This window comes from Haliotis asinina, chromosome 7 (assembly GCF_037392515.1).
Source record: "Haliotis asinina isolate JCU_RB_2024 chromosome 7, JCU_Hal_asi_v2, whole genome shotgun sequence".
Classification (NCBI taxonomy): domain Eukaryota; kingdom Metazoa; phylum Mollusca; class Gastropoda; order Lepetellida; family Haliotidae; genus Haliotis; species Haliotis asinina.
Window position 1 is genome coordinate 12361943 of NC_090286.1, and position 26353 is coordinate 12388295.

The window sequence follows — 26353 nt, forward strand, 5'->3', positions numbered from 1 at the left end:
TTAGCAATTACAGCTAAATTACCTAAAAATACCCTCTTTTCCTACATCTGTCCAGTACATTTTATTTTCGAGAAAGTCGAAATCCAAGGCAACAGCAGATGAAACAAATGCATCACCAAGGACCAGCCTCATTTGCAGAGTTTCAAGGTCGATTCTACGTAGATCTCTCCTGGTTGCCAGCAGAAGCTCTGGGTGACCGCCTATGTAGAAATTAGATCAAGAAACATGTTTCGGTTCCAGTATGTTTGTGTCCAAAAGTCAAACAAACCCAAAACAATCCGATCAACTGACATACTACAAAATGGCAGAAAGACATGATTGATATGTTTTACTATATGGCACAGGTAAGCCAATATTTGATATCTCGACAAAGCATGTTCTTCCACTGACAGGGATTGTGCAAGAAGATGACAATATATTTGCTCTTCAAACGTAATACCTTTATAGTAGTAACAGCACACATATACTTAAATCGATTCGACGTCACCACAATAACAAGATGACAAAGTCATCAATATCTATCGCAATAATGAAAATACTCTTCATGAACATGTCAACTGGTTAGGACCATGTGAAATGTTACACTTATCTAACAAAAACATATGTAAACTCTTTATATACTAGCATGCTTGCATCAACAACAAACAGTCTGAGTGCTTTCATGGGTTAATGAAACTGGGAATAAAATGGTACTGTTAATTTATGTCAGTTAGTTCTAGAATAGCTACAAAGTTGAAGGTTTAAAGTCCTGCTCCACAAGGGAGCAGTACCACCAATTTCTGTAACAGTCAAACTTGTTGCCATGATGCCTTGCGTCAAAGACTTACCCCTAGCTTTGCAGTATCTCCTGTTGACGAGTGAATAATTGGCAACGCATTCGCACTTGTAACTTCCTTTGGTGTTTTTACAGATTTGGGAGCATGTGCCATGAATGGGATTGTCCTGACACTCATCAATGTCTGTACACACAGTCTGGGAATCATTCGTGAGACTGTAACCTGGATTGCAGTCACACTTGCTCGTATTTCCGGACAGGCTGACACAGATTTGTTCACATCCACCATTGTTATTGCTGCACGGATCAACTGCAATGACTGCAAGGACATACGACAATGGTTGAACATCGTCCCAAGTAATAACAGGGCAGTTAGTCCTGCGTTATCTGACTAATGAAGACTACACTGTACTGCATACTGAAGTGTTGCACATGCAACCAACCGGTGGCAGGTACCTCACCTGGGCCAGACATGTTGTTAAGGTAGGTCAATATTTTGCTAAACAATATGGCAATTTTATTGCTTGAATTCTCCTCCTATAACGTCAGGCCACTAAGTAAAGATGATACTCCAATTTAGGAGTGTTTTAAACTTGACCCATGATCTTGTAGGGTGAAATCTGTTGGTGCAGACATACCCCGCTATTATTGCTTCAACCATTTGATTTTAGTTTGGAACCTCACCGTGTATTGTCATTGGCATTACTTTGTAGTAATCAGTGTATTTGGTGTATTTTATTTGGTTGGCTTGAAAGTGTTGGCTTAGGGTTGATTTGTGGGTTGTTATATCGATTTGAATTGCTTTATGAAGCTTACAGCATTTAGACTACATGGGGTGTTTCTTCTGAGACCGCACGCAGAAATATTCCAGCTATATGGCGGCGGTGTGCGACTAATCGAGTTCAGACCACACAGACCACACAGACCACACAGACCACACCATCATGAGCATCAGACCACACAATAGGGATGCGATGATATAAGCACTGTTCATATCTACGGCTAAATCATCTAAATACTTCACTAAAACCTACAATGCCAAGCAGTGACGTTTGATGGTCTGTGCAATCACGGCAGACATTCAGCCAAAGTGTTGTGTATTTGCTACTCTTCCGAAGAACCTGTCCATTTCTTTAAACCTCAGGTTTTTAATGAGGCAGATTGTACATGAAAAGAATTGAAATTAAAAAGTCAAGGAGTCAGACAATGGCGTTGGATTGGCCAGACAACATCACATACTAATCTTTGTAATCTGTGCGTTATGCATATACACTACAAGCACCCACCTGTGCAATTTCGTTCATCTGAACCATCTTGACAGTCGTAGGTACCGTCACACTGTAGAGATCTCGGTACACAATCACGCCCATCTAAACACATGATCTCGCCACCGTCACATGCATCAGTGCCTGGAATGGACAATACTAACACATGCAAAGACTGGAGACAGTTTTCAACGATATCAAAAAAGCACAAAGAAAAATTTCAGAATACAGGTGTAACAAGTTTGTAGAAACAGCTATTGATATCCTCTTGAGATTTGAAGTGTTTACAAAAGACAAATGTGAAAAAGAATAAAAAATACAAATTTCATCAATCATCAAAATGACCATCAAAGAGTGAATACATTTACCAGACGTTTTGCATTTAAATAGTTGCTGAGAAACATATTTCCTTACAGTTGGCTTCATCACTGTAGTCGGGACAGTCCATGTCTCCATCACACCACCATGTTTTATGGACACACGTGCCATCGAGACAGGTAAACGTATTGGCGGCACACGTCGGTGATGACTCTTGAAAGACAAGGAATTTCAATTTCCTTGAAAACTAAGCAAGTCAAATTTTCCAATCGTCAAAGTTGAACTTTCTTTGGCATCTCACCAAAATAATTTTAAAGTAAATATTTTCAATCATTATAATAAGTATTTGTTTAACGGGTGAAAGTCTTCGCTCGTCACGACTTCGGTTCGATACTCCATGTAGATGCTCTTTTCTCCACGTGTATTTTTGATGTTCTCTGACGTGATGATGCTTGAACAATGTTAAAAGTAAAACTAGATTAATTCACTTCAACAAGACAGGAAATGTTATTTCAACATTTCCGTCTTTAGGATTGCAAAGGAAACTGTGGTCGAAAAGCTAAATAATGAATGTCAGTGTGGAGCAACGTACCACAATTGTCTTCATCAGAGCCATCTTCGCAGTCCTTATCGCCATCACACTTCCATTTCTGTGATATGCATTGTCCATTGTCACAGGTGAACTCGCCTTTCTTACATGTAACAGCTAAAAGATCATTTCAGTTATTAAATCAAATCTCATGATAGCAAAGAAATGTGAAACATGTTTTATTGGAGGAATATCATGGACAAAGGACATTATTAAACAAAGTTGCAAATCAACACGTACATGACTAAATCTTAATGAATACTCACAACAGTTCGTTTCGTCTTCCTTGTCAGATCCTGGGCAGTCCGCAGCTCCATCACATACCCGGGCTGATGTGATGCACTGACCATTATTGCAAGCAAACATGTCTGGGTCGCATGTTTTTCTGTCTATAAAGAAAGGATATATTGGGCGTCATTAAATAAATGGACAAATGATACATAGCACAGAACAGAACACATTTTCCTGAAACAATTGAACTAAGGGAGACACCATGTAATGTGTTGACAAACAGACATGCACTAGACAACACTGGGAAATATCAGTTGTGCAGAACAAACCCCTAAATGAAAATGAGAAGCATTAAGGTCATTCAATAAATAAATCTCTTCGCGCGTCCAAGACACATGTGCGCCTTGTTCCCATGCTTCTCATCAAATTCACAAAGAGCGTTTCCATTCCTCTACTACAGCTCAGCGGAGTTCTGGTGCTAGATGACGTTTGTACATGCTAAAATGTGTTGAGGTCTGGCGAGCTTGCTGCCCATTCCACCCAAACTATGCGTGCTTCCTACGGACTCCTACTGCCTCCGTGAAATCATGATCGTATGAGGCCAAACGTTGTCGTCATGCAGTAAAGAGGGTTGACCATACACGCCATGCATAGCTAGAATAGTAAATAGCCAGAACCCAATGACATTACCGTTGACCATGTGCACTATAGTTCGCCCAGGAAGCACTATCCCTACCCAAACCATGACCGACCAAACACCAAATCGGCCAGAGTTACATCTGAGATTCCTTCTCCTTTGCAACGATAAATCCTCTGCCGACCATCATGGAAAGACAAATTGAATCTGCATTTGTATCTGTGAATAGCACACAAGCTCAAAGTTGCAAATCAACACGTACATGACTAAATCTTAATGAATACTCACAACAGTTCATTTCGTCTTCCTTGTCAGATCCTGGGCAGTCCGCAGCTCCATCACATACCCAGGCTGATGTGATGCACTGACCATTATTGCAAGCAAACATGTCTGGGTCGCATGTTTTTCTGCCTATAAAGAAAATATATATTGGGCGTCATTAATTAAATGGACAAATGATACATAGCACAGAACAGAACACATTTTCCTGAAACAATTGAACTAAGGGAGACACCATGTAATGTGTTGACAAACAGACATGCACTAGACAACACTGGGAAATATCAGTTGTGCAGAACAAACCCCTAAATGAAAATGAGAAGCATTAAGGTCATTCAATAAATAAATCTCTTCGCGCGTCCAAGACACATGTGCGCCTTGTTCCCATGCTTCTCATCAAATTCACAAAGAGCGTTTCCATTCCTCTACTACAGCTCAGCGGAGTTCTGGTGCTAGATGACGTTTGTACATGCTAAAATGTGTTGAGGTCTGGCGAGCTTGCTGCCCATTCCACCCAAACTATGCGTGCTTCCTACGGACTCCTACTGCCTCCGTGAAATCATGATCGTATGAGGCCAAACGTTGTCGTCATGCAGTAAAGAGGGTTGACCATACACGCCATGCATAGCTAGAATAGTAAATAGCCAGAACCCAATGACATTACCGTTGACCATGTGCACTATAGTTCGCCCAGGAAGCACTATCCCTACCCAAACCATGACCGACCAAACACCAAATCGGCCAGAGTTACATCTGAGATTCCTTCTCCTTTGCAACGATAAATCCTCTGCCGACCATCATGGAAAGACAAATTGAATCTGCATTTGTATCTGTGAATAGCACACAAGCTCAAAGTTGCAAATCAACACGTACATGACTAAATCTTAATGAATACTCACAACAGTTCATTTCGTCTTCCTTGTCAGATCCTGGGCAGTCCGCAGCTCCATCACATACCCAGGCTGATGTGATGCACTGACCATTATTGCAAGCAAACATGTCTGGGTCGCATGTTTTTCTGCCTATAAAGAAAATATATATTGGGCGTCATTAATTAAATGGACAAATGATACATAGCACAGAACAGAACACATTTTCCTGAAACAATTGAACTAAGGGAGACACCATGTAATGTGTTGACAAACAGACATGCACTAGACAACACTGGGAAATATCAGTTGTGCAGAACAAACCCCTAAATGAAAATGAGAAGCATTAAGGTCATTCAATAAATAAATCTCTTCGCGCGTCCAAGACACATGTGCGCCTTGTTCCCATGCTTCTCATCAAATTCACAAAGAGCGTTTCCATTCCTCTACTACAGCTCAGCGGAGTTCTGGTGCTAGATGACGTTTGTACATGCTAAAATGTGTTGAGGTCTGGCGAGCATGCTGCCCATTCCACCCACTCTACGCGTGCTTCCTACGGACTCCTACTGCCTCCGTGAAATCATGATCGTATGAGGCCAAACGTTGTCGTCATGCAGTAAAGAGGGTTGACCATACACGCCATGCATAGCTAGAATAGTAAATAGCCAGAACCCAATGACATTACCGTTGACCATGTGCACTATAGTTCGCCCAGGAAGCACTATCCCTACCCAAACCATGACCGACCAAACACCAAATCGGCCAGAGTTACATCTGTGATTCCTTCTCCTTTGCAACGATAAATCCTCTGCCGACCATCATGGAAAGACAAATTGAATCTGCATTTGTATCTGTGAATAGCACACAAGCTCAATAGCGTTCGTTCCAGCGGCCATGGTGCCTACTCCATCTCAAACGCGACTGCCTGAGACGTGGGGGTGAAGGACGAATAGCAGGGCGCCTACAGGTGAGTCCGTCCGGCTGTTCATCGTTGCTGTATGCAGCAGACTGGGTTCTGGTGATCTTGGCACAGTTAGGCTTGTAAGGCTCATGATCAGCTCGAGATCTCTCTTCACGCAGCCCACATTTCTCCAAGGAAACGTTGCCCAGTCGATTCCACCAACTTCCCTGAGAATATGTAGACTCCCCTCTACTGCATTACCCAGAGAGTCAGTGGGGCTGTGCTCCAACTGGAGAACTTGAGCACTCTCTTGATCTGCTCCAAGAGATTCGGAGGTACCAAACCAAGGATACCGAGTGTACTTGGAATGCAAGGGAAACGTTTCAAAGGCGAGGTGACATGGTGAAATGTGACAGACAAACGACCCAGTTATTTTTTCATGCATTGCATGGTCATAATCACGGATCCGTGGCACCTCAAGGTTACAGTCGCCAGGTACAGACCACAACTGTTTCTTAAACCTTTCATTGGCATCCATGGGAGGCCGTTTGTCGGCCTGACCACCCAACCAGTCTGCAAGTCTGCAACAAATATGGATCGTCGAAGATCTTTGGAAAGGCGAACTGTATTCAAAGGTATTAGTAGAAAGTACACTGATCACTCGAAAGAAAAGCAAAGGCGTGTAGCTGAAATGCTTTCAAAATGCGCACATCATATATTGCCTAAACAAATCCACCACGACAATTAGGTGAATCAGATTATGACTAATCTGCAAAAGCGGCTGCTTCCAAAGTTTGTATCACTTTTTAAGCGGGAAACCCAATGGCCTGCTACACTCACCACAAACGTCGTCAGCTTCATCTGAGTTGTCGCCACAATCGTTCTCCTTGTCACATGTCCATCTGTTGGGGATACATTTCTCATTCAGGCACGGAAACTCATTTGCAGCACAAGTACGTTTCGCTGAAAGTGAAAATACCATTGTTATGCTCCCTCCATGGGATCATCTGGACATATCGTCAGTTTCAACTTTTTGGTGCCTGACAGATAGCATTAAGTTAGCAGCCGCTTATGCCGCTTCCATAATACTGAGGTAAGATAACAAAAACATGAGTTGTGATGACGCATATCTCGTTAACCATATTGCCCTCATATGTGAAACTTTGGATATGGCTTTGCTAATAATCCCTTCACAATAAAATGGCAACATCGGACATCGAGAATAGTGTTAGACTCCCTGCCTTTTGACATCCCCTCGTAGCTATGATTGAAGCTTGTTTAGTTGTTTGTTGTTTAACTGTAAGTTATCTGTAAATCATCGAATCTGGACCAAACTATCCACTGATGAACATCATGAACATCAACGTACGCAGTTTCCTGACCACCGGACAAAGCATGGGTTGCTGGCCAGGTATTATCAGATAGTTACTTCATTCTGAAATTATGATATGTAACATGAACGGTATCTCACATACCCTAAGTTCGCACCCTGTTTTATATTATCTCTATTCTCATGATTACAGTGGCGCATTGATACATACCGACGTGCTGTTTACTAATAACACCAAGCGTAGCCTTCCACACAAACATTTCTGTTGTACCATTGGATTATAAGGTTTGATAATAATGAAAACTAGGTAATATCTCTGTTTCACAAGGCAAGATTAGGTAAGTCCAATGAACATTTGTTCACATTCTAAAACCATAAAGGTTCGACGCAGACGTGAGCTCGACCTAAACACGACTAAGAGATGTACCGCAATCAGGTAAACAGTTCGTCATATTTTGATTTCAGGTCATAACCACAGGGTAGCCAATCTAACATGCAAATTTGTAACCGAAGGTTCTCACTATGAAGAGTTTCGTGTGTTGTATGTATAGGTCTATAATCAAAATCGATGAAAACCAAATTATTTTGATTTTGCACAAACATACTTTTCAAAGAAAAACCGATTCTGCCAATGACATGAAACATTACACGGCCTTTTCTCCAAAATACTGTCTGATACTTACAACAATTGCTCTCGTCAGAGTTGTCTCCACAATCGTTTTCCTCATCGCATCTCCATTGTAATAAAATTGTTCTTCCGTTAGTACACTCGAAATTGACGCCCGCCTTGTTGGTTGCAGCGTCTTTACCTGGATGTAGTGTACAATAACCTCGAGTTAGGGCTAAATTCACTATAATTCACTATATTTGAAATAACTATAAACGACAAAACCCTTTCTACGTCCAATAAAAAAATTCAGACCATAAGGATGAGGTCTTTTGGACGTCATCTTCTCTAGTGTGTGGAACACAGAGCTTGGGGGTATACCCAATACCTCATCCTTGGTAACGTCCTGCAACCTGTTTTCTCCAAACAAATCAATGTATCTCCAAATCGCAAGGATAACGTACTTCTAAATGATAATGTCTCAGGTCAAACATAATGTTCCTGAATCTTAAATCCCCAATGCATACTGGTCTCCTCACACCACAGGACGATGTGATACAGGTAAAACGTTATGTCAAAGGTGAAACTTAAAGCCCTAAATCTGAATTAACAATATCTGGTATATCTTCTCTTGTACAACAAGCAACTATATTTAAATACTATTCGCAGTTTTATAGAAAATTGCTTTCTAAAAAGGCTTTCCATACAACCTGTTTTCATTTAGCCCTCTCTACTGGTAATATAAACTGATATCTTTGACCTCAGTTTTGCCTTAGCTTACACGGGAGTGTTTAAAATCTTTAGTATCCTTCCTAATGAGGACATGCCGACATTGATATCGGTTCTAGTGCTTGTTGTAGGGTAAATTTATGATAATGTAGTTATATTAAAACACGTTCTCTTAAAACGCTCCAAAAATAAACACAGTACTTTTAAGGAATCAAACATCAAAATGGTACTTTAAAAGATATCAAGCACAAACATGGTAATTTTACAGATATCAAATTTTAGAATGGTATTTTCAAAGGTTTCAAGCACCTAAATGGTACCTTTAAGGGTATCAAATATCTAAATGGTACCTTGAAATATATTAAGCATACATAAGGAACTTGTAAGGTTATCAAACATCATAAGATGGATTTACAAGTATCAAATACCAAAATGTTACTTTTAAAGGTGTCAAATATCAAAATGGTACTTACCATGTGGAAACAGTATGAATATCCCTATTGCAGCAATGGTAAATGCCCCAGTAACCATCCTTCGGTGATGAAGGAGACCTGAAGATAAAAGGCGTCAATGTTGAGCTGTGCACTGGCACTATTCTTGTGCCAACAAAGGCCAGGAGAGAAATTAATGAAGAAAATACAATAGAAATAATGATGAAAGGTATGCATGTCAGTACAGACAATATATACTCTCCAAACACAAACGTATAGGTTTACTGAATTAGCGCTAACAAGACAAATATGTACAGTTATTTAATTGATGCAAGGATGAAATTTAGTATGGTGAAAGTTACATGGTCTGATGTCATAACAATTCTGATTATAAAAGCGTGAATATGGTTTTACGCTGCTGTTAGCAGTACCCCAGCAGTATCAAGGCGAGGGACATCAGCAATGAGCTTTACACATCGTACTCCTGTGGGGAATGGAACCTAGGCATTTTGGCGTAACGAGCGAACGCCTTAACCACTAGGCTACTCCATACTACCCCGTGGAATTCTCCCCTTTCTTTGTGAAACGCTTTGGGCATTTATGAGAGTGTGTTTGCGGTATGTCGATATCGACGTACACGTATACAGAGTTCGTCACAAACTTGTGATGTTCGTCACAAAGAATCCACTCTTGTTGATAATCGCAAGAAAGTGATGCTGGAGAATCTGACCGATGTAGAGATTTGCTGTTAAATTTCGCTCCTCCCCCAACCATCAGACATCATCTATGAACAGAATATAGACACCTACACCAACAAACCTCCGCTTTCGCATCTGTTGACCTGTGAAAGGCAGCGTACTCTTTTTCGAGTAATTCTGTCGGAACAGAAATCGTGATTCGTCAATGAACCACACTTCCACCTGCACCATGTTGCTTCTGTCACAAACGTTGTCGTCTAAGCAACTTCTTCTGGGTCAAAGTCTAATGATGTTATTTTCAAGCCATAAAATCTATCATGTTACATGTAACTGTTTATGTGATGTAATGTTAGAATAGAGTAGCTATACTTTTAATGTAACAATATTTTATTATACCTTATACTGTATTGATGCAATACATTCTAAGATCTTTGTGGTATGCAGAACATTTATGGTCACTGTCCGGTACAACAGAGCGTGGAGAAAGGTTTTTCTCCTTTCGCGTGGACATCAGTTCAGATTTATGCTTTAAAGACAATAAATCCAGTTGATACCATCATTACAGTGTCATTGCATTGTGACATCGTCGACAGGGACATCGGTCAGACAGACATTTCGTGTGGATGGTTTAGAACGTAAAGTGTTCACTTTCATCTCTATGCAAATAATGAAGAATAAACCTTCAACAGATCAGCGTGACCGCCCGATTCGGTTAGCCGCCCACGGCAAACATTACTAACGACCCATTGTAACCAGGATTACCCGATTCCCGCACATATTGGGACTTTGGACGGAAAGCAGCACAGATATTTAAGTTGAGAAACAATGTTCAGATAATTCTAAAATCACAGATAATTCTAAAATGTCATTCCAGTTTCTAGCACCTGTAGCGTAAAATTGTTGTATGGATGAAAGGTGAACACGGCGTAAAACACCATGCATGCTTTGTACTTGTTGAGGATGTTAATTGCTGTATTAAAAACCCCTCTGCATACAGATTAGAGTATAAGTTAAAGTTTGTTACAGTGTCCACAGTGGTTACATATCTGTTATGAAAAGTAAAAGATAGATACTAAGGTGGCAGTGGTAATATTCTGAATACTAGAAAATAATATTAAGTGACAAAGAATATCTATGATTTTGAATATATGTTGAAGAGTACTCACCAACAGTAAGGTTCATCATGCACAATAAAACTGACATATCAGTGACTGCTCTCCTTTGATGCATTCTCAAGCAAATTTCTATTTCCAGCTTTTATTTCATGTTGAGAGGGTTAAGTGAAATAACTCCTTGAGCCTAAGAATCATGTGCATGGATAACTTCATACTTTGAAATCTGGCATTACACACTTCTTGTGCAATAGGGATCTCTCTCTAGGAAAATCTGTCGCGCTGTCCGTTTTGGATTTTCGAGGGAAGCACTATCAATCAGCCCCGTACAATGCCACCCTGGTTATAATGTCACATTAGTTACAATGTTACCCTGGTTATAATGCTCCTGGCTATAATGCCACCCTGGTTATAATGCCACCCTGGTTATAATACCACCCTGGTTATAATGCCACCCTGGTTATAATGCCACCATGGTTATAATGCCACCCTGGTTATAATGCCACACTGGTTATAATGCCACACGGGTTATAATACCACACTGGTTATAATGCCCCTCTAGTTATAATGCCACCCTGGTTATAATGCCACCCTGGTTATAATGCCCCTCTGGTTATAATGTCCCTGTTATAATGCCACACTGGTTATAATTTTCCTGGTTATAATGCCGCCATGGTTATAATGTCTCTGGTTATGTCACCCTGGTTATAATGTCCCTGGTTATAATGTCCCTCTGGTTATAATGTCCATGGTTAGAATGCCACCCTTGTTATAATTCCATACTACTTATATTGTTTGCCTGGTCATTATGCCACCCTTGCTATATTGCCACACTGGTGAAAATGCCACACTGGTTATAATGCCTCCCTCCAGTAACACGGGTTTGTGTTTTAACCAGGCAATAGTCACAATGCTTCACTGGAACACAGCTTTGTACATCATGGTGATGTATTTTATGCATAGAGTGGAAAACTCAATCAAGTCCTCATGGATCAGGGGAAAGTCGGATGTACATGACAACAAGCACTGAGTAAGTTCAGTTGGTTCATATTGTGACGTTTCACGCTGAATTCAATTGGCCCAGGACTGATCAGGTCCATCCACAGTTTGTCCCGAGTTGTATCCGCACACTACAAAGGCGTGAGTCATGTGTCATCATACATCAACCCACACCGATGACACAGTTCTGTTTCACATAGGTCTCTCATTGGCCACACTGGTTATAATGCCACATTGGTTATAATGTCCATTGTTACAATGCCACACTTATTATAATGTTCATAGTTATAACGCCCCAATGGTTATAACGCCCATGGTTATAATGCCAAACTGGTTATAATGCCAAACTGGTTACAATGTCCCACTGATTACATTGAACCACTGGCTGTAATGTCCATGGTTATAATTTGTAAAGTTATAATGTCCCACTGGTTATAATGTCCCACTGGTTATAATGCTCCACTGGTTATAATGTCCATGGTTATGATCTGTCAGGCTATAATGCTCCACTGGTTATAATGTCCCACTGGTTATAATGTCCCACTGGTTATAATATGCATGGTTATGATCTGTCAGGCTATAATGCTCCACTGGTTATAATGTCCATGGTTATAATTTGTAAAGTTATAATGTCCCACTGGTTATAATATCCCACTGGTTATAATGTTCCACTGGTTATAATGTCCCACTGGTTATAATGCTCCACTGGTTATAATGTCCATGGTTATGATCTGTCAGGCTATAATGCTCCACTGGTTATAATGCTCCACTGGTTAAAATATCCATGGTTATGATCTGTCAGGCTATAATGCTCCACTGGTTATAATGTCCATGGTTATGATCTGTCAGGCTATAATGCTCCACTGGTTATAATGTCCATGGTTATGATCTGTCAGGCTATAATGCTCCACTGGTTATAATGTCCATGGTTATGATCTGTCAGGCTATAATGCTCCACTGGTTATAATGTCCATGGTTATGATCTGTCAGGCTATAATGCTCCACTGGTTATAATATCCATGGTTATGATCTGTCAGGCTATAATGCTCCACTGGCTATAATGTCCATGGTTATGATCTGTCAGGTTATAATGCTCCACTGGTTATAATGTCCATGGTTATGATCTGTCAGGCTATAATGCTCCACTGGTTATAATATCCATGGTTATGATCTGTCAGGCTATAATGCTCCACTGGTTATAATATCCATGGTTATGATCTGTCAGGCTATAATGCTCCACTGGTTATAATATCCATGGTTGTGATCTGTCAGGCTATAATGCTCCACTGGTTATAATATCCATGGTTATGATCTGTCAGGTTATAATGCTCCACTGGTTATAATGTCCATGTCCATGGTTTATATATTTTTAAAATATACTAAATAAGAATGGAGCACGTGTTTACATCATCCATACAGTTACACTATTGCAGTATAGAAAATAGTCATCATGGTTTGAGAAAAATGATTACCATGAAATTCAGTCCTGAAAATGTAAATCCGCATTCCTGGAGCGCCAAAGGATGTCTGTTTGTGAGAGATGTAATGGTATCTACGACTGTGTTACATTGAGGTCAGCGGCAGCATGCATGAGAACTATTTGTTAGATTTGGATGTGGAAATAGCTGAGACGTGTCGTTGGGAAAACAACATTTTGGCTGATAAATAAATTGAGTTTGCATAATGTTGTTTCTTTGGAACGATGAGACTTACAATGCCTCCTGTTTTGACGTTGCAAATGTCGAGACGTTATACCGAGTTATTTAACATTTTATCAGATGAAAATCAGCCATTTAACTTTTCATGCATTTTGTTTGGCTTTGATACTGATAACGGAAGTGAATAAATTCAATTCCTCCATTCTCATGAAGCAGGTAGAAAATATCATCACCAGGGTTGTGTAGTGGCAAATATATTGCAACACATTGCGGTTCAGGTATCGGTATTGCCATTCGTTTTGCGACATGTTGGGAACTTAGGCTGCATAAAAATTAATTGTTTCTCGAGCACATTTTTTTCAAAAGTAACTAGAGCTATTTATACAGTTTGATAGAAAAAAAAACAAAAAGACGTGGAAGGAAGACATTTATTTTTTTTTCGCTCAGAAATACAGTTTAGGAAGTTTCGCACCTGTTAATGAATTGTAGATACAGTCACACTCATTCTCAATACACTCATGCTTATAGTGGACAAATGGATGTTCGAGACGCGGTCAGGTCAAAATTATTTCAAATAAATGGCAATAAAATGGTTAAATAAAAGTGATGCGCGGATGCCCGTGATATTTTCTTGTATTTAGCCTAAATTCTTTGACAGTGTGACACTAATTGTGTATGTCAATTCTGTCTTCTTCATTAAAGCCCCCAAACATGTTATGGTTCTGGTAACAGCAGTCTCAAAACAAGGTTGCGTAGTCAGGGATTCCGTTTTTCTGTTTATACAATTATAGTATGACCGAAACAATAAAGATAACCATACGTTATATGCGTTCTATACCAAATATACCGGTTCTCAGAAACGGTATTGCACGTATCGTTTGAAAACGCATTACGGTATTTACCAGTTATTACCAGTCCTAATCTTCATGCATGGCATCCAAACTTGATGCTAGGCATTTGCCAGAGTATGTTTATTGTTTGGGGGTTTCATACTCTCTGACGTTCAGTGTCGATACGGCTCGAAGGCAAATGTTTCTGTCAGTAGTTATTTTGTTTTGAGTGATAGTGTAAGTACTACCTAGGATCCGTACACTCACTCCCAAAGTCAGGTACTTCAACGTCTGCTGTATGAGAATTTGTTTGGGTTGGCAGTGTATAGTGATGGAGCGTTCAGTGGAGCGCGGGTTTACAACAATACTACAACGGCACCTACCTGTATGTCTCTTCAGGGTTTGTTAAAAGAATGAGGTCTTTGTGTGAAAAAGCCACAAGTGTCTCCTGAACGCTTTGCCTGTGGTGGATATCTGGGTTACAACTGTTCTTCAGTAACGCATGCTTATCGTACGAGTTGCCTAACGGCATCGCGTGATGCTGACGTGGTTGATGCTCGTCATCATATCCCAATTGAGAAGACTGATGCTCATGCTGTCGATCACTAGATTCGATTAATTAGGGACCACCGCCATGTAGCTGGAATACTGCTGAGTGCGGCGTAAAACTATACTGATTTACGCTTTGCCGTTTATATAATACTTTTAAGATAAACATGCTACATTGGCAGGAACAGTAACTGTTTTTTCATTAGTTATTTGTGACGATAAATATTAACTCACTCACTCACTCATTAGTTATTTGTGTCATTCAAGTACGGTCCCGTTTGAATCTAATGAACTGGCTAAGCGACAGATATGAGTTGGACAGGGTGTGTGTGTTGGGGCGAGGAAGTGTACGATGCCTTCAGTGTGCAAGTTAACACATATAACATGCCGCATTTTACACGTAAACTCCTCTGCCGTCGCTGTCTTGTCGCGAAAACATCATACGCGTGTCTGCGCGCTTGTACGTGTGAGGTGTGTGTGTAGTGTATGCGTGTGTGATGTAATGAGGACGTCTGTTTGTCTGTGTGTGCCTCTTTCTGTGCATGTGAGTCTGCTTGCAATAACCTGGTCTTATGGTTCAACAGATTTACAAATATAGATTTCGTAGAGTGATCTTGTGCACCATACTATTGCACGGTAGACTAATCTAGTAGTATATCTATATATAGAGCATGGATAATACGTGTTGAGGCTTTTAAGCGCTGTATTAAAAAAAATATCTGCATATAGACTAGAGTATAATATGAATCAGAAAATTATGCGAGAAAGACAAGGAGTGTTACCTTTAAGACGAAGAAGTGCGACTACACGTCAAACCGCAAGCGTGTACATGCATGACACTTAGAACCGGACATGAGAAAGTTGACCCACGTCGTCATCACGTGATGTTTACCATGGCAGTCATTGGCTAATTTGACATCCTTGTCGCTGATTCAGCGAAACGTACTTAAAGTCTGACATTATTGAGTCCCAGTCCCACAAAGCGTTGCTGCACAAAGAAATGTCGAACTGTTTCCGGGGGTGACTTCCAGAACTGTATGTTAAAACTAACCATGCAAACATAAAGTTCATGTCAGAGTGTGACGCTGCGGGCTCTAACATCCATCCACACAATCACAATTAAAACAATAAAAAATGAAAACTCTCATCAATGATCAAACAAGTGATTGCATCGCGCCTCATATTTTTGTGATGTGTGATATTTAGCACATGACATTGCTTAATGAGCTGGAAAATTAAAAATAATTACTCTAACTCTCTTTAAATTCATGTATGTATGTATGTATGTATGTATGTATGTATGTATGTATGTATGTATGTATGTATGTATATGTGTGTGTGTGTGTGTGTGTGTGTGTGTGTTAAAAAAGGCATATTCATCTGCTATAACGTTTTCATTGTCTTTGGAATGAGTGAGTGGCTTTAGTTTTTCGCCGCTATTAGCAATTATAACACGGCGGGGAAAACCACAGATGAGCTTAGCGCATTGCACCTATGAGAAGAATCGAAACCCGGTTCTTCGCCTTGACGATTCAGCGCTTTAACCACTAGGCCACCCTGATGCCACTTCTTCGGAAAGAATGCTGAGTTAGCACCCAATCCTTGGAACAATTATTATCATATCGTGACGTCTCTGGTGTGACGAGTGACCGAGGAAGTGACCGAGTGAGTGACTATAGTTTTACGTCGCTCTTATCATTATTCCGGGCGGGGAATACCAGAAATTCGTTTCACTCATTGTACGAAAGTGGGATTTTGAACCTGGATCTGCAGCGTGACGAGCGAACGCCTTAATCAGTAGGCTACCCCCAATGACCCTCGAGGGAGGAAGTCTCTCGCTCTCTGGTCCACTAGATGAAAGATACGGTCATTCAAAGGGACGAATGATCTCAACATCGAAATAAATTACACACATGGATATATGGAGACAGTAAACACTCGACTTCCAGGTAGAATTCTTATTTCGATATATCATCGCTAGTGTGTACTGTGGAACCGATGCGTTGAGAACTTGGATCACGTGATATAACATCAAGAACGACATAATCCCACGTGACTTGCCTTGACGTGGTGGCGGTATGGCATTCGGGTATGTGTACATGATTTTTTTTCACCAGTTTCAAACAAAATCTTGATATCGTGATCACTTTCCTGATTTTCTTGAACATATGGGACAATGATCCCAACGTAGGCACACTATTTCACTATATATGATTTGATCCGTGTCCTGTTCTAAGAGAAACGATTTTGTGTTACTTGAAGGATTGTTTGGAATTCATTCTGTGTTACTGTTTGAAGATGAGACTGGATTTAAAGCGAGATGTGTTTTAAACTGATTCTTGTCTTCCCGTTGTCGTAATGTTTTGGTGTTGTGTGTTGATAGTAAGACCCGTGTAGGGCTTCTCGTGCGTCTCGTCCGGATCACGTGATGTGACGTCAAGAATGTCATAACTCCCTTTTGAATCGTCTTCAGGCAAGGACTGTGTGGTTGTTAGGGTCGAGGTAGGTTTGTCGAGCAAACCGTCTTGACCATGTGATGTGACGTCAAGAACGTCATAACTTCCAGGTGACTCGCTTTGAGTCTGTCCACATCCGGTGTTTTGAGCAAGTGTCTCTCCTTCACGTGATATCGTTGTGATATAACTCCCACATGACTCGCAATGATTTTCTTCACATATCGATTCTGAAGTTCCATCAGCGAACGGTCTGTTCGGCTCCTTGTCTTGGTCATTTGATGTGACATCAATAACGTCATAATCCACACTTGACTGATCCTCTAGACTGTGTTGCGCATTCCAAAGCGAAGGAATGTCATTAAAGATATCATCATACGCATCTTGCTGCAGTGTTCTTTGTGAGTGTTGTCTGAAAGAAAATTAAAATGAAACGTGATTTTTATATTTGCATATACAAAATGTTGCAATGTTACAATGCATATCGTTTAAGTGATCTGTCTACCAAAGGATTAATCGATGACTCTTGTATGTTAAAAGGTATTGTTTATTTATAAGGACACTGAATGCTCATTTAGAATTCGGAAGATAACATAACAACGCATGCCATGGATTTAAAACTTCATTTGCAACAGGACGTTTATGGGCTACGTCTTACCCCTTGATAAGGTGAATGACAGAATATGATCAGTATACATGTAATTAGGGTAGTACGTACGAAAGGTAAGTGAGATGGAGTTAAGGACTGAGATATACAGAGCAAGGACATCAAGTGACATGATTTGACGGACATGTACAGAGTTCATAGAAACGAAGGGGTGTGTTTATGCAACGGATTGGAACAGAGATAGTATGTACAGAGTGTCCTTAATTATATAGAAGTCGTAAATCCATACCATGCATTGATATGATGACTCTTGTGAAAAGTAATATGATGTTTTCCAAATACCATCAGTTTAAAGAACTGACAGAAAGTTTTGCAAATATAATATAAGTATGTTAAGTGATGCATACTGGCAGATCAGCTTTCTCTAATCGTATCGGTGATACAATGAATGTACATGCATGCACACAGACGTACGCTTTTTGAGTTGTTTTTTTAAGCAAGTGAAATACCGAAACATTTGATTTTTTGGGATACATTTACTGACACAAAGAAATACGACATCATGGCAACAATTTTATTACTCTGTTTATACTCATAATTGTATACGTCATCTCTAAAATTTCGAAGCGATCCGCCCTTTGACAGACACATTCCGTCCAAAGTCAAGTTCATTCGTACAACCAGTTTGGTGTGTCCGTGTGCAGATGTGTGACGAGTATGGTTCGTACGTCTGGCAAAACCGATTACTTGGTTTCGTATGCTTTGCCTATTAACCACACCCCCACACACACATATATATATACATATATATATATATATGTACATATATATATATGTACATATATATATATATATATATATATATATATATATATATATATATATATATATATATATATATATATATATATATATATATATATATATATACACACACACACGCACACACACATATATACATATACATACACACACATATATATATATACATATATATAGTTGTCTCTCCCACACACGATCATTTACAGACCGACTTCCAGAAAGATGGAAGACATTTGCAATGCGTGTGGCGTTAAACAACAGATAACATAGTTTGAGTACGACAAGTAGTCATTCACACACCCAGAACCTGTCATGATATACGTTTTAAACGAAGGAGTATTTTACATACTGAAACTGTCATTCTTACTCATGTTATAATATGCATATTTTAATGTCTTATCTCTGCCGTTTATCTATTTAGATACGTTTATGACATTGTCATATAATGCTTTAAATTTGTATTTTAGTGTTTAGTCTCTCGTAAATCGCTTGGCGACTGGTTGTTTATTTTTATAACTTTGTAAATCTTTATGAACTGTAACATAACATGTACGATAATAAGACGATAATAATGACAAATAACAATGAGAGATAGCAATGAGACGATAATAAAAGTCTCACTACGATATGTTTATACTGACCGATGTCTCCGGACGAGGAGCACAGTCATTACAACAAGCAGTACTATCACAGCGGCTATTTCCGTCCCAACAACACCAGCAAACACAGGATTGATCCCAGGCCCAGATGTGTCCACAGGGACTGGCGACAGAAAAAAAAAATGTTGTCATTTTGGTAATGATGCCATGGATTGACTGCTTAAGCTTAAAGGAAAGCCTAGCAGGAGCATTTGGCATTAGAAACTTATCACTTGGGTGAAACCAACGATCATGGGTTTGTGAAACATTTTTAAGGCTAAATATAAAAGTAAAATGTTTCTCGGGCATGGGCGCTCCACTTGTATTTGTGCGCGATGATTTTGACTTCGCCGCGTCCTGATCATCCATTTGTTTACTAAAAGAATGAGTGTCTGTAAGAACGAGTGTGACTGAATCTAAAACTAATTAACACGTGAGTTAACAATTATTAAAAAAAGTCCCACCGCTCTCGTCACTTTTAAAAAATATGTGCCCGAGGAAACATTTATTTTTTTTTATCCTGCCTAAGGAATCATATTGTCTGTTTTAGGTGTTTCTAATCGCCAACCGCAACACCACGTGAGCTGGTGGAGAAAAATATGAAAAAATAAAAAATAAAATAAAGATCACTCGGCTTTAATCTTAAAATATAATTATGAATTGGACCAAGCAGCTTTGCTTAGAAAACATTTTCTTAGTAAATAAAGATGAGGAAAGTTAAAGCTGAACTGAGGTTTTCATAAGTTTGCAAGAATAAGGATAATGGCATACATTTTTTTCACAGTCAGAAAAACTGAGCCGGGAAACCTTTACATTAATTCACGTCAGATTGAATGAAATTACAGGAAAACACAGAACAAAATAAGGACAGTCTTATGTCTTGTGATTGGTTATCATATATGAACATTTTATGCTAACGAATACGTGTAATATCGACAAAGAGAGGAGCTGAAGCCATTGTTTATCTACAGTGGGTCTTGTTGCTTCTGTTGAACGTATCTCCATCGCAGTTATCTCCCTTCCATCCCAGAACACATGTGCATGTGCTGTTCACGTCGTCACAAAGGCCCTCGGTGCAATTTTGGCTGCAGAGGGTCCCACATTCTTGTCCATAGCGGCCAGGTTGACAGTCTTTTGTGAAAGTGATATCATCATTAAAATCTCATACTTCAATAAACAGAAAATTGCAAAAGAATTACAAATGAAATGAGGCAAGGCAGCATAATAAATCAAGTTTGACTTTGAAGTTTGATCTAACTAAAGGTAGATACATATGACCTTCAGATTAAATGAATTATTCTTGCAGGTTTTAAACAGTGCTTTAAGTGCTTTAAACAGTCGCAATGAACAGATCTCTGAGTGAGTGAGTTTAGTTTTACGCCGCTTCTAGCAATATACCAGCAAACACGAAATGGGACAACAGAAGTGGGTTCCCACATTGTACCCATTCGGCAAATCGAACCTAGATCTTCTGCGTGACGAACAAATTTTTCAAACCTCTAGGCTACTCCACCTGGACGGTTTTAAGTAAATAGTAACTTGCAAGTTTTAAGTAAGCATGCGCTCTATTTATTTCCTCAAACACCCTTTGAAAAAATATATAATTTTAAAGAATGATAAATCCTATGGCCTCACCTTCGTACACGTACATTTCAATTAAGCCCAGTTTGGACGCCATCGAGTCTGTTCCGACGAGTATGATGGTGGTGGCGTTGACAACGTTCCTGCAGGTGATTCTCAACGTTGTAGACGTTACCCACGTGTTCATAGCATTACACGGCATGACTGTGTCATTGTTTGTGGTTGTCATGACTATTTCCTGCGTTCCTGTAACCATGGAAATAGGCAAGTGGGAGATAGTACTAAAGATATCATGATGAAATGGCATTACCAACAGGAACGTTCATTACAAAGACCTGTGGGTTCAAACACTCTGTACACATAAGTTTCGCGCTCAAATACAGTAAACTACACTCTTCAAAACATCAACCAACATCTTTGCCTGATTATAGTTATCGATACAGCATCCTTTTCATCTGACCTGCACGTGTATTTATCTTTGCATGTTTTCTTGGTCACGTTCAGGAAAATATCACTTTGCAAACGCTTCTAAAACAAGGACAAAGGTTAAAGCAGCCCTGTTATGACGCTGAAGATGTTTACTCAAAGGAGACTTTTGGGGGGGAAAGCATAATATATTTTTATTGTTTTTGCCGCAGTTACACGAGTCCAATATCCCAAATTCGAGTGATGCGTTTCTTTTTGTGGAGAGTTTACGTTTGTAACCAACACGCTTGTAACAAACTGACGGATACTAGGAACTATGTTTCAATTCCGGTCACTTCCTGTATATTTCAACTGCTGTTTTAACGAACTTTAATTAGTTCAACGTAACTGTTATAACAATATTATGTTAAAAGCAGCTTACAATTAGTCCCACAGAAAATGGCGAAGAAATTTCTCACTTGGATGGTATACTTTTAACAGTACCGTAATTCGGTGGCACATTGACGTCCACCCAGACTATCCAGACAGGGTTTTGTAACTCCACGCTCCGTGCTGAGTCCGTATCCCGGATGGATGGCGTTAAAGAGGCGGCAGACGTGACACCGTTTACGGCAGAGGATGAACTCGACGAACCTCCTTCAGTGAGAGATGGATTCACCGGACCGTGGGACTGTGTCGTTGGTTGGTTACTGTCAGGGGCGACTGTAAAATGTGAATCACGGTTGAATTTTATGCGCAACATGATATGTACATTTATAATAGGATTACTTACACAGCGACCTCGCACGTGCATGCTCTAAGCGTACCGGCATGCTCGAAGCGCATAAAATATGGTTGGCAGTAGTACCCCGGATAACCCAAGCTTCCCGTGAGGCCCAAGAAGGTTAATAGCCGAGTAATTCACTCGCCAAAAAGTGAGACCAGATGTGTCACACGCGTTTCGTTGTGGGAGAAGGAAGAGGAAGAAGAGGAAGAAGAAGTTTATTCTCATAAATCACACGAAGTGACACAGAGAACATACAGATGATTTACAATATGTACAGTATGGTTTGTGCAAGTCAACACTAAAAAGAGAATTACAATTTTGCACATGGCAGTGCAGTCCTAGAAACTCTCACGCAAACAGAAGTCACCCGTGGCCAGTGTAATTCTTCCAGTGATGACTACATGACACAGCGAATCGAGGATTTCGTTGGCATTCTGAAGACCACAAAGAGATGAATCATTACTTTGTAACAAATTAAAACCAACCAGGCTGCTGAACTGTGAACTGTTCCAGATTTTGGTATGGTCGTTGTCTTGAGTACCCTTTCTTTATGGAATGAGTGGAATTGAATTTGGACTTTTAAGTACATCGAATACGTTGGTTGGTCGGTTGATTAACGCCACACGCAGCCACATTCATATGGCGACGGTCTGTATATAATCGAGTCTAGACTAGACAACCCAGTGATCATCATCAGCCCTGTCTCAGCATCCTTTCCTGAGCTATCAGGCAAGGGATACAGAATATGGCAATGGAGGATGCTGGACGTGCAATACCTGATAACCTCAATTAATTTCAATTAATGTATTTTACTCCAAATAGACTCAAACTAGGGGATGATCGGGATTAGTAATATTCTTATAATGAGTGAATTTAGTTTTACGTTGCGTTTTGGAATATTCCACGCTATAACGTTTAGGGACACCCGAAACGCTTCAAATCTGTATGTGAAATAGTTTTGTGTGAAACAAAAATCAACAAACGGAAATGTGCTACAATTCTCAAATTTACTAGATTTTGCAATGAAAACAACACAGAAATTATATTAACTATAAACATTACTAACCAATTTCGTTGATGTCTTGAGGTTATCGGAATATATTCCACTGATTTTAAAAATAAAATTTGAGAGGTAGACGCCAAATGATTATATGTTTAATTTGAGTGCGCAAACATTTCAATGTATAAAGTAGTTTCAATAAAGCAGCGAAAGTCGGTGAAATAAATGACGACATAGTGAACACAAAACAGCTAGTCGAACGGTTTTGGAGCTCTGGGCACTGCATGCGTCATATTATGACGTCAGATGATTATTAGCGATACAGCTTCTCGGCGGAGAGTTTTCGCGGTTACCGTGGCAGCGGGTGATATTTTCTTCAGCTGTCACCCGCCTGTGACGGGTGACACATAAACTTGTTAAAAAAGCATCACTGACCAGTGAAATTAAAGAGTAAGATAAATAGTATATATGAAATTGGTTAGGTTTCGCATTATGGTTAAAACCACACCTTACTGAAGGTTTCAAGCGTGGTATCATAAACGTAGACGTGTAATGTTTCCTGCATTTTAGCATAGTAACTGAGGATAAACCTTTGACAGCTCGTGTCACTGCATTATTCCTGCATTCTGAAACACAAACATTTACATTTTGGGTATGAAAGTGGAATACACAGAATATACATGTACCTCTGTTCACAAATCGTACAAAAGACACTGAAACGCTCACCTGCAGTAATACAAGACAATATTCCTGTGACACAGATTAATATTATGCCGACCATTGTGCTAGCATCCTTGTAAGTGTCCCCATTTAACAGACAGAAGTATATGTCGATTTAAAGAGGTCGGATCCTGTGTTGAATCACTGAGAGGGTGGCACAAAGGTCGGGATTGGGGTAAGGAGAAGGGGGATGGGGGAGGGATCTTTGGTGTACCACACGACCCATAACACGGAAACAGCTCGTGCAAGTGGTGAGTCAAACAATGCACTGGTATTCTTGACGATGTTAAATAGTCCCTACAGTGTAGCACTTCAATCTGTCAAGTGCTATCTCTGTGGTTACTTCAGATCACTTACACGTAGTCGCTGTTATGAACAGACCCATGAAAAATGTTTTCTTTAGTTTCCGCTGAAAAAACTCTACTTAAGCTTTTTAGAAATAGTTTTATCAGAACGTATTGACAAAATTCTTTTATAATACTGATAATAGAATTTTCAGATAGGCGTTACATTGTGCAGTGAAATACTCAATATGGGAGGCAACTCTGTAAGGCTTAACCTTACTACATCACGTGCAACAGGTGCCCTTCGTTTGTTCACATGTCAAATTTGAGGGCTGAAGATGAAAAGAAAGCTAGATCTAGATGATTTTGCAAAGACTGTGACTAATGCAAAAGAAGTAGCTGGTAAGCATGGCATTCCTTAGTCTACAGTGTACAGAAGTTTGAAGTATATTCTGTCAAGAGTTGGGATTGAGCAAAAAGACAGGGACAGGGAGGCCATGGAAGTTCGGTACCACGAATCTACAGACTGTGTGTTGGGGAAAACTGAAGTGTTGAGAATACCAGATATGACACAATTAATAGAGGAAGTCCTCTTGTATGTAGTGATACCCATAGACAAGAATTACAAAGACTTTATTTGGTGACAAAGCGCGGGATTGACTCAACATAGATGAAAGATACACAAAAGGAAGACGTTTAAACTGGCGTAGGGCTCACGACAATTAAGACTGGGATAATGTTTTCTTTTCTGATGAAAGTTCGGTCTGGCTTTTTCTGAAGTGTGTGAACATTTGTACAAAAGATGCCGTGAAACCTATCCACCAACGCCCAAAACCTACCCCGAACATTTGTTGAGGCCATATATATGCTTCTTAGGAGGACACGTTGTGTTGAGTTGAGTTGAGTTTTACGTTGCACTGACATTTTTTTTGAGACATATTATACACAGACATTTGGGGACATTGGGTTAGAATAGGTCTTCAGCAAACCATGCATGCCGTAGAAGGTGAAAGACGGGATCGGGTGGTCAGACCCGCTGACTTGGTTCACACACGTTATCGTATCCCAATTATGTAAACCGATGCTCATGCTGTTGACCACTAGCTTGTCTGGTCCAGAATCGAAAATTACAGATCGCTGCCATATAGCTTGAATATTGCTGAGTGGAGCCTTTTACAACAAACACATTCAAACGTACCATGAGGGAATTTCTGTTTGTTGTGTCCTCACAGCGAGTAAACCATTTTTATCTGTGGATTGCGTAAAAAGAGGGTCACATACGTGTCACAAACAGAATAAGGTACTAATGTACTAATTTATGGACTGTGATATGAACGTTTTTGCTTGATGAGAGAATAAGAATATATTCAAAAAAGGTTTTGCACAATGTTGTAATTTTATTTGATATGTTTGCATAATAGTACATACAATGATTTTGGTACCAAATCCGATTTTTTCATCTTGACAGAATGTGTTTTAAAACAAATTATGTACATTTGTTTCTGTAGCAATGCTTTTCTTAAACTTAATGGTAATCAGGATCTAAACCTATAGCTGGAGAGTAGACGGTTTGTGGTTAAAAGAGATGTTGTTCTTACCAAAGCAAGAAGATTTTAATATGTTTTGGTAAGAATTGAATCAACAAATACAGACATGTTACGACTCATAGCACTGACTGATGAACGCACAACACAGAATATTATTTCAAACTGCACTCTTCAGAAAAAAAGAAACGCAAACCCCAAATATCAATGAAAATTTTGTGTTATTCAAGGACGTGTAGGTCAGCGGAAAGAAGATACATGAATGAAAGTTTGTGGAGCAATGCATTGCTATCTTGTCCAGATTTCATGAGAATAACGGTCATCACAGTCATTACAGGTGTCCACCAGGTGGTGTTGAAGTCAGTGCCTTGTATGGCCACCTCCAGCAGCTACCACTGCCCGACACCTCCTGGGTACAGATTGAATCAGTCGTTTGATGTTTTCTTTTGGAATCCTTGTCCATTCCTCCAGCAGCATGTGGAACAACTGTTGGCGAGTCTGTGGTGGATTACGACGTACCCGTCTATCGATCTGATCCCAAAGGTGTTTGACTGGGTTTAGATCCGGGGATCTGGAGGGCCAGGAGAGGGTATTGATGTTGTGACTGGCAAGTGCTGTTGGAAGAGCTGCTGTTGACGGTCAACAAGGTGAAGGGCGCGCGGACGGAGAATCTGGTCGATGTATCGATTGGTCGTCAGATTGCCT

The 26353-nt window shown here is 39.9% G+C and overlaps 2 protein-coding genes across 2 annotated transcripts in view; both read right to left on the bottom strand.

The window, feature by feature from the left end:
• The window catches only part of LOC137291298 (low-density lipoprotein receptor-related protein 4-like), a 106814-nt gene extending 91144 nt beyond the window's left edge, over positions 1-15670 (bottom strand). Inside the window, exons 1-12 of the mRNA XM_067822600.1 lie at positions 15590-15670; positions 9004-9081; positions 7878-8003; positions 6705-6827; positions 4994-5116; positions 4104-4226; positions 3214-3336; positions 2951-3064; positions 2455-2571; positions 2062-2184; positions 828-1094; positions 23-200 (exon numbers count right to left, since the gene is read on the bottom strand). Coding sequence (XP_067678701.1) covers positions 23-200; positions 828-1094; positions 2062-2184; positions 2455-2571; positions 2951-3064; positions 3214-3336; positions 4104-4226; positions 4994-5116; positions 6705-6827; positions 7878-8003; positions 9004-9061 — 1475 coding nt within the window. The 5' untranslated portion in view covers positions 9062-9081; positions 15590-15670. The remainder of the gene's footprint in view (positions 1-22; positions 201-827; positions 1095-2061; positions 2185-2454; positions 2572-2950; positions 3065-3213; positions 3337-4103; positions 4227-4993; positions 5117-6704; positions 6828-7877; positions 8004-9003; positions 9082-15589) is intronic.
• An 852-nt stretch (positions 15671-16522) lies between these two features.
• Positions 16523-23882, bottom strand: LOC137291004 (uncharacterized). Its single transcript, XM_067822240.1, has 6 exons — positions 23827-23882; positions 21818-22036; positions 20963-21154; positions 20297-20458; positions 19331-19451; positions 16523-17672 (listed from the first exon to the last, which is right to left on the bottom strand). Exons 1-6 carry the CDS (start codon positions 23879-23881, stop codon positions 17135-17137), a joined length of 1287 nt encoding a protein of 428 aa, XP_067678341.1. The 5' UTR covers position 23882; the 3' UTR covers positions 16523-17134.
• Between the last annotated feature and the right edge of the window lie 2471 nt (positions 23883-26353).

Excerpts from the sequence above, each read along its gene's own strand:
- LOC137291004 (XM_067822240.1), bottom strand. The coding sequence starts at position 23,881 with ATGGTCGGCATAATATTAATCTGTGTCACAGGAATATTGTCTTGTATT. Across the intron at positions 20,459-20,962 it reads TGAAATGTACGTGTACGAAG|ACTGTCAACCTGGCCGCTAT; the intron begins GTGAGGCCATAG and ends CTTTCACAAAAG. Across the intron at positions 19,452-20,296 it reads CAGAAGCAACAAGACCCACT|TCCCTGTGGACACATCTGGG; the intron begins GTAGATAAACAA and ends TTCTGTCGCCAG.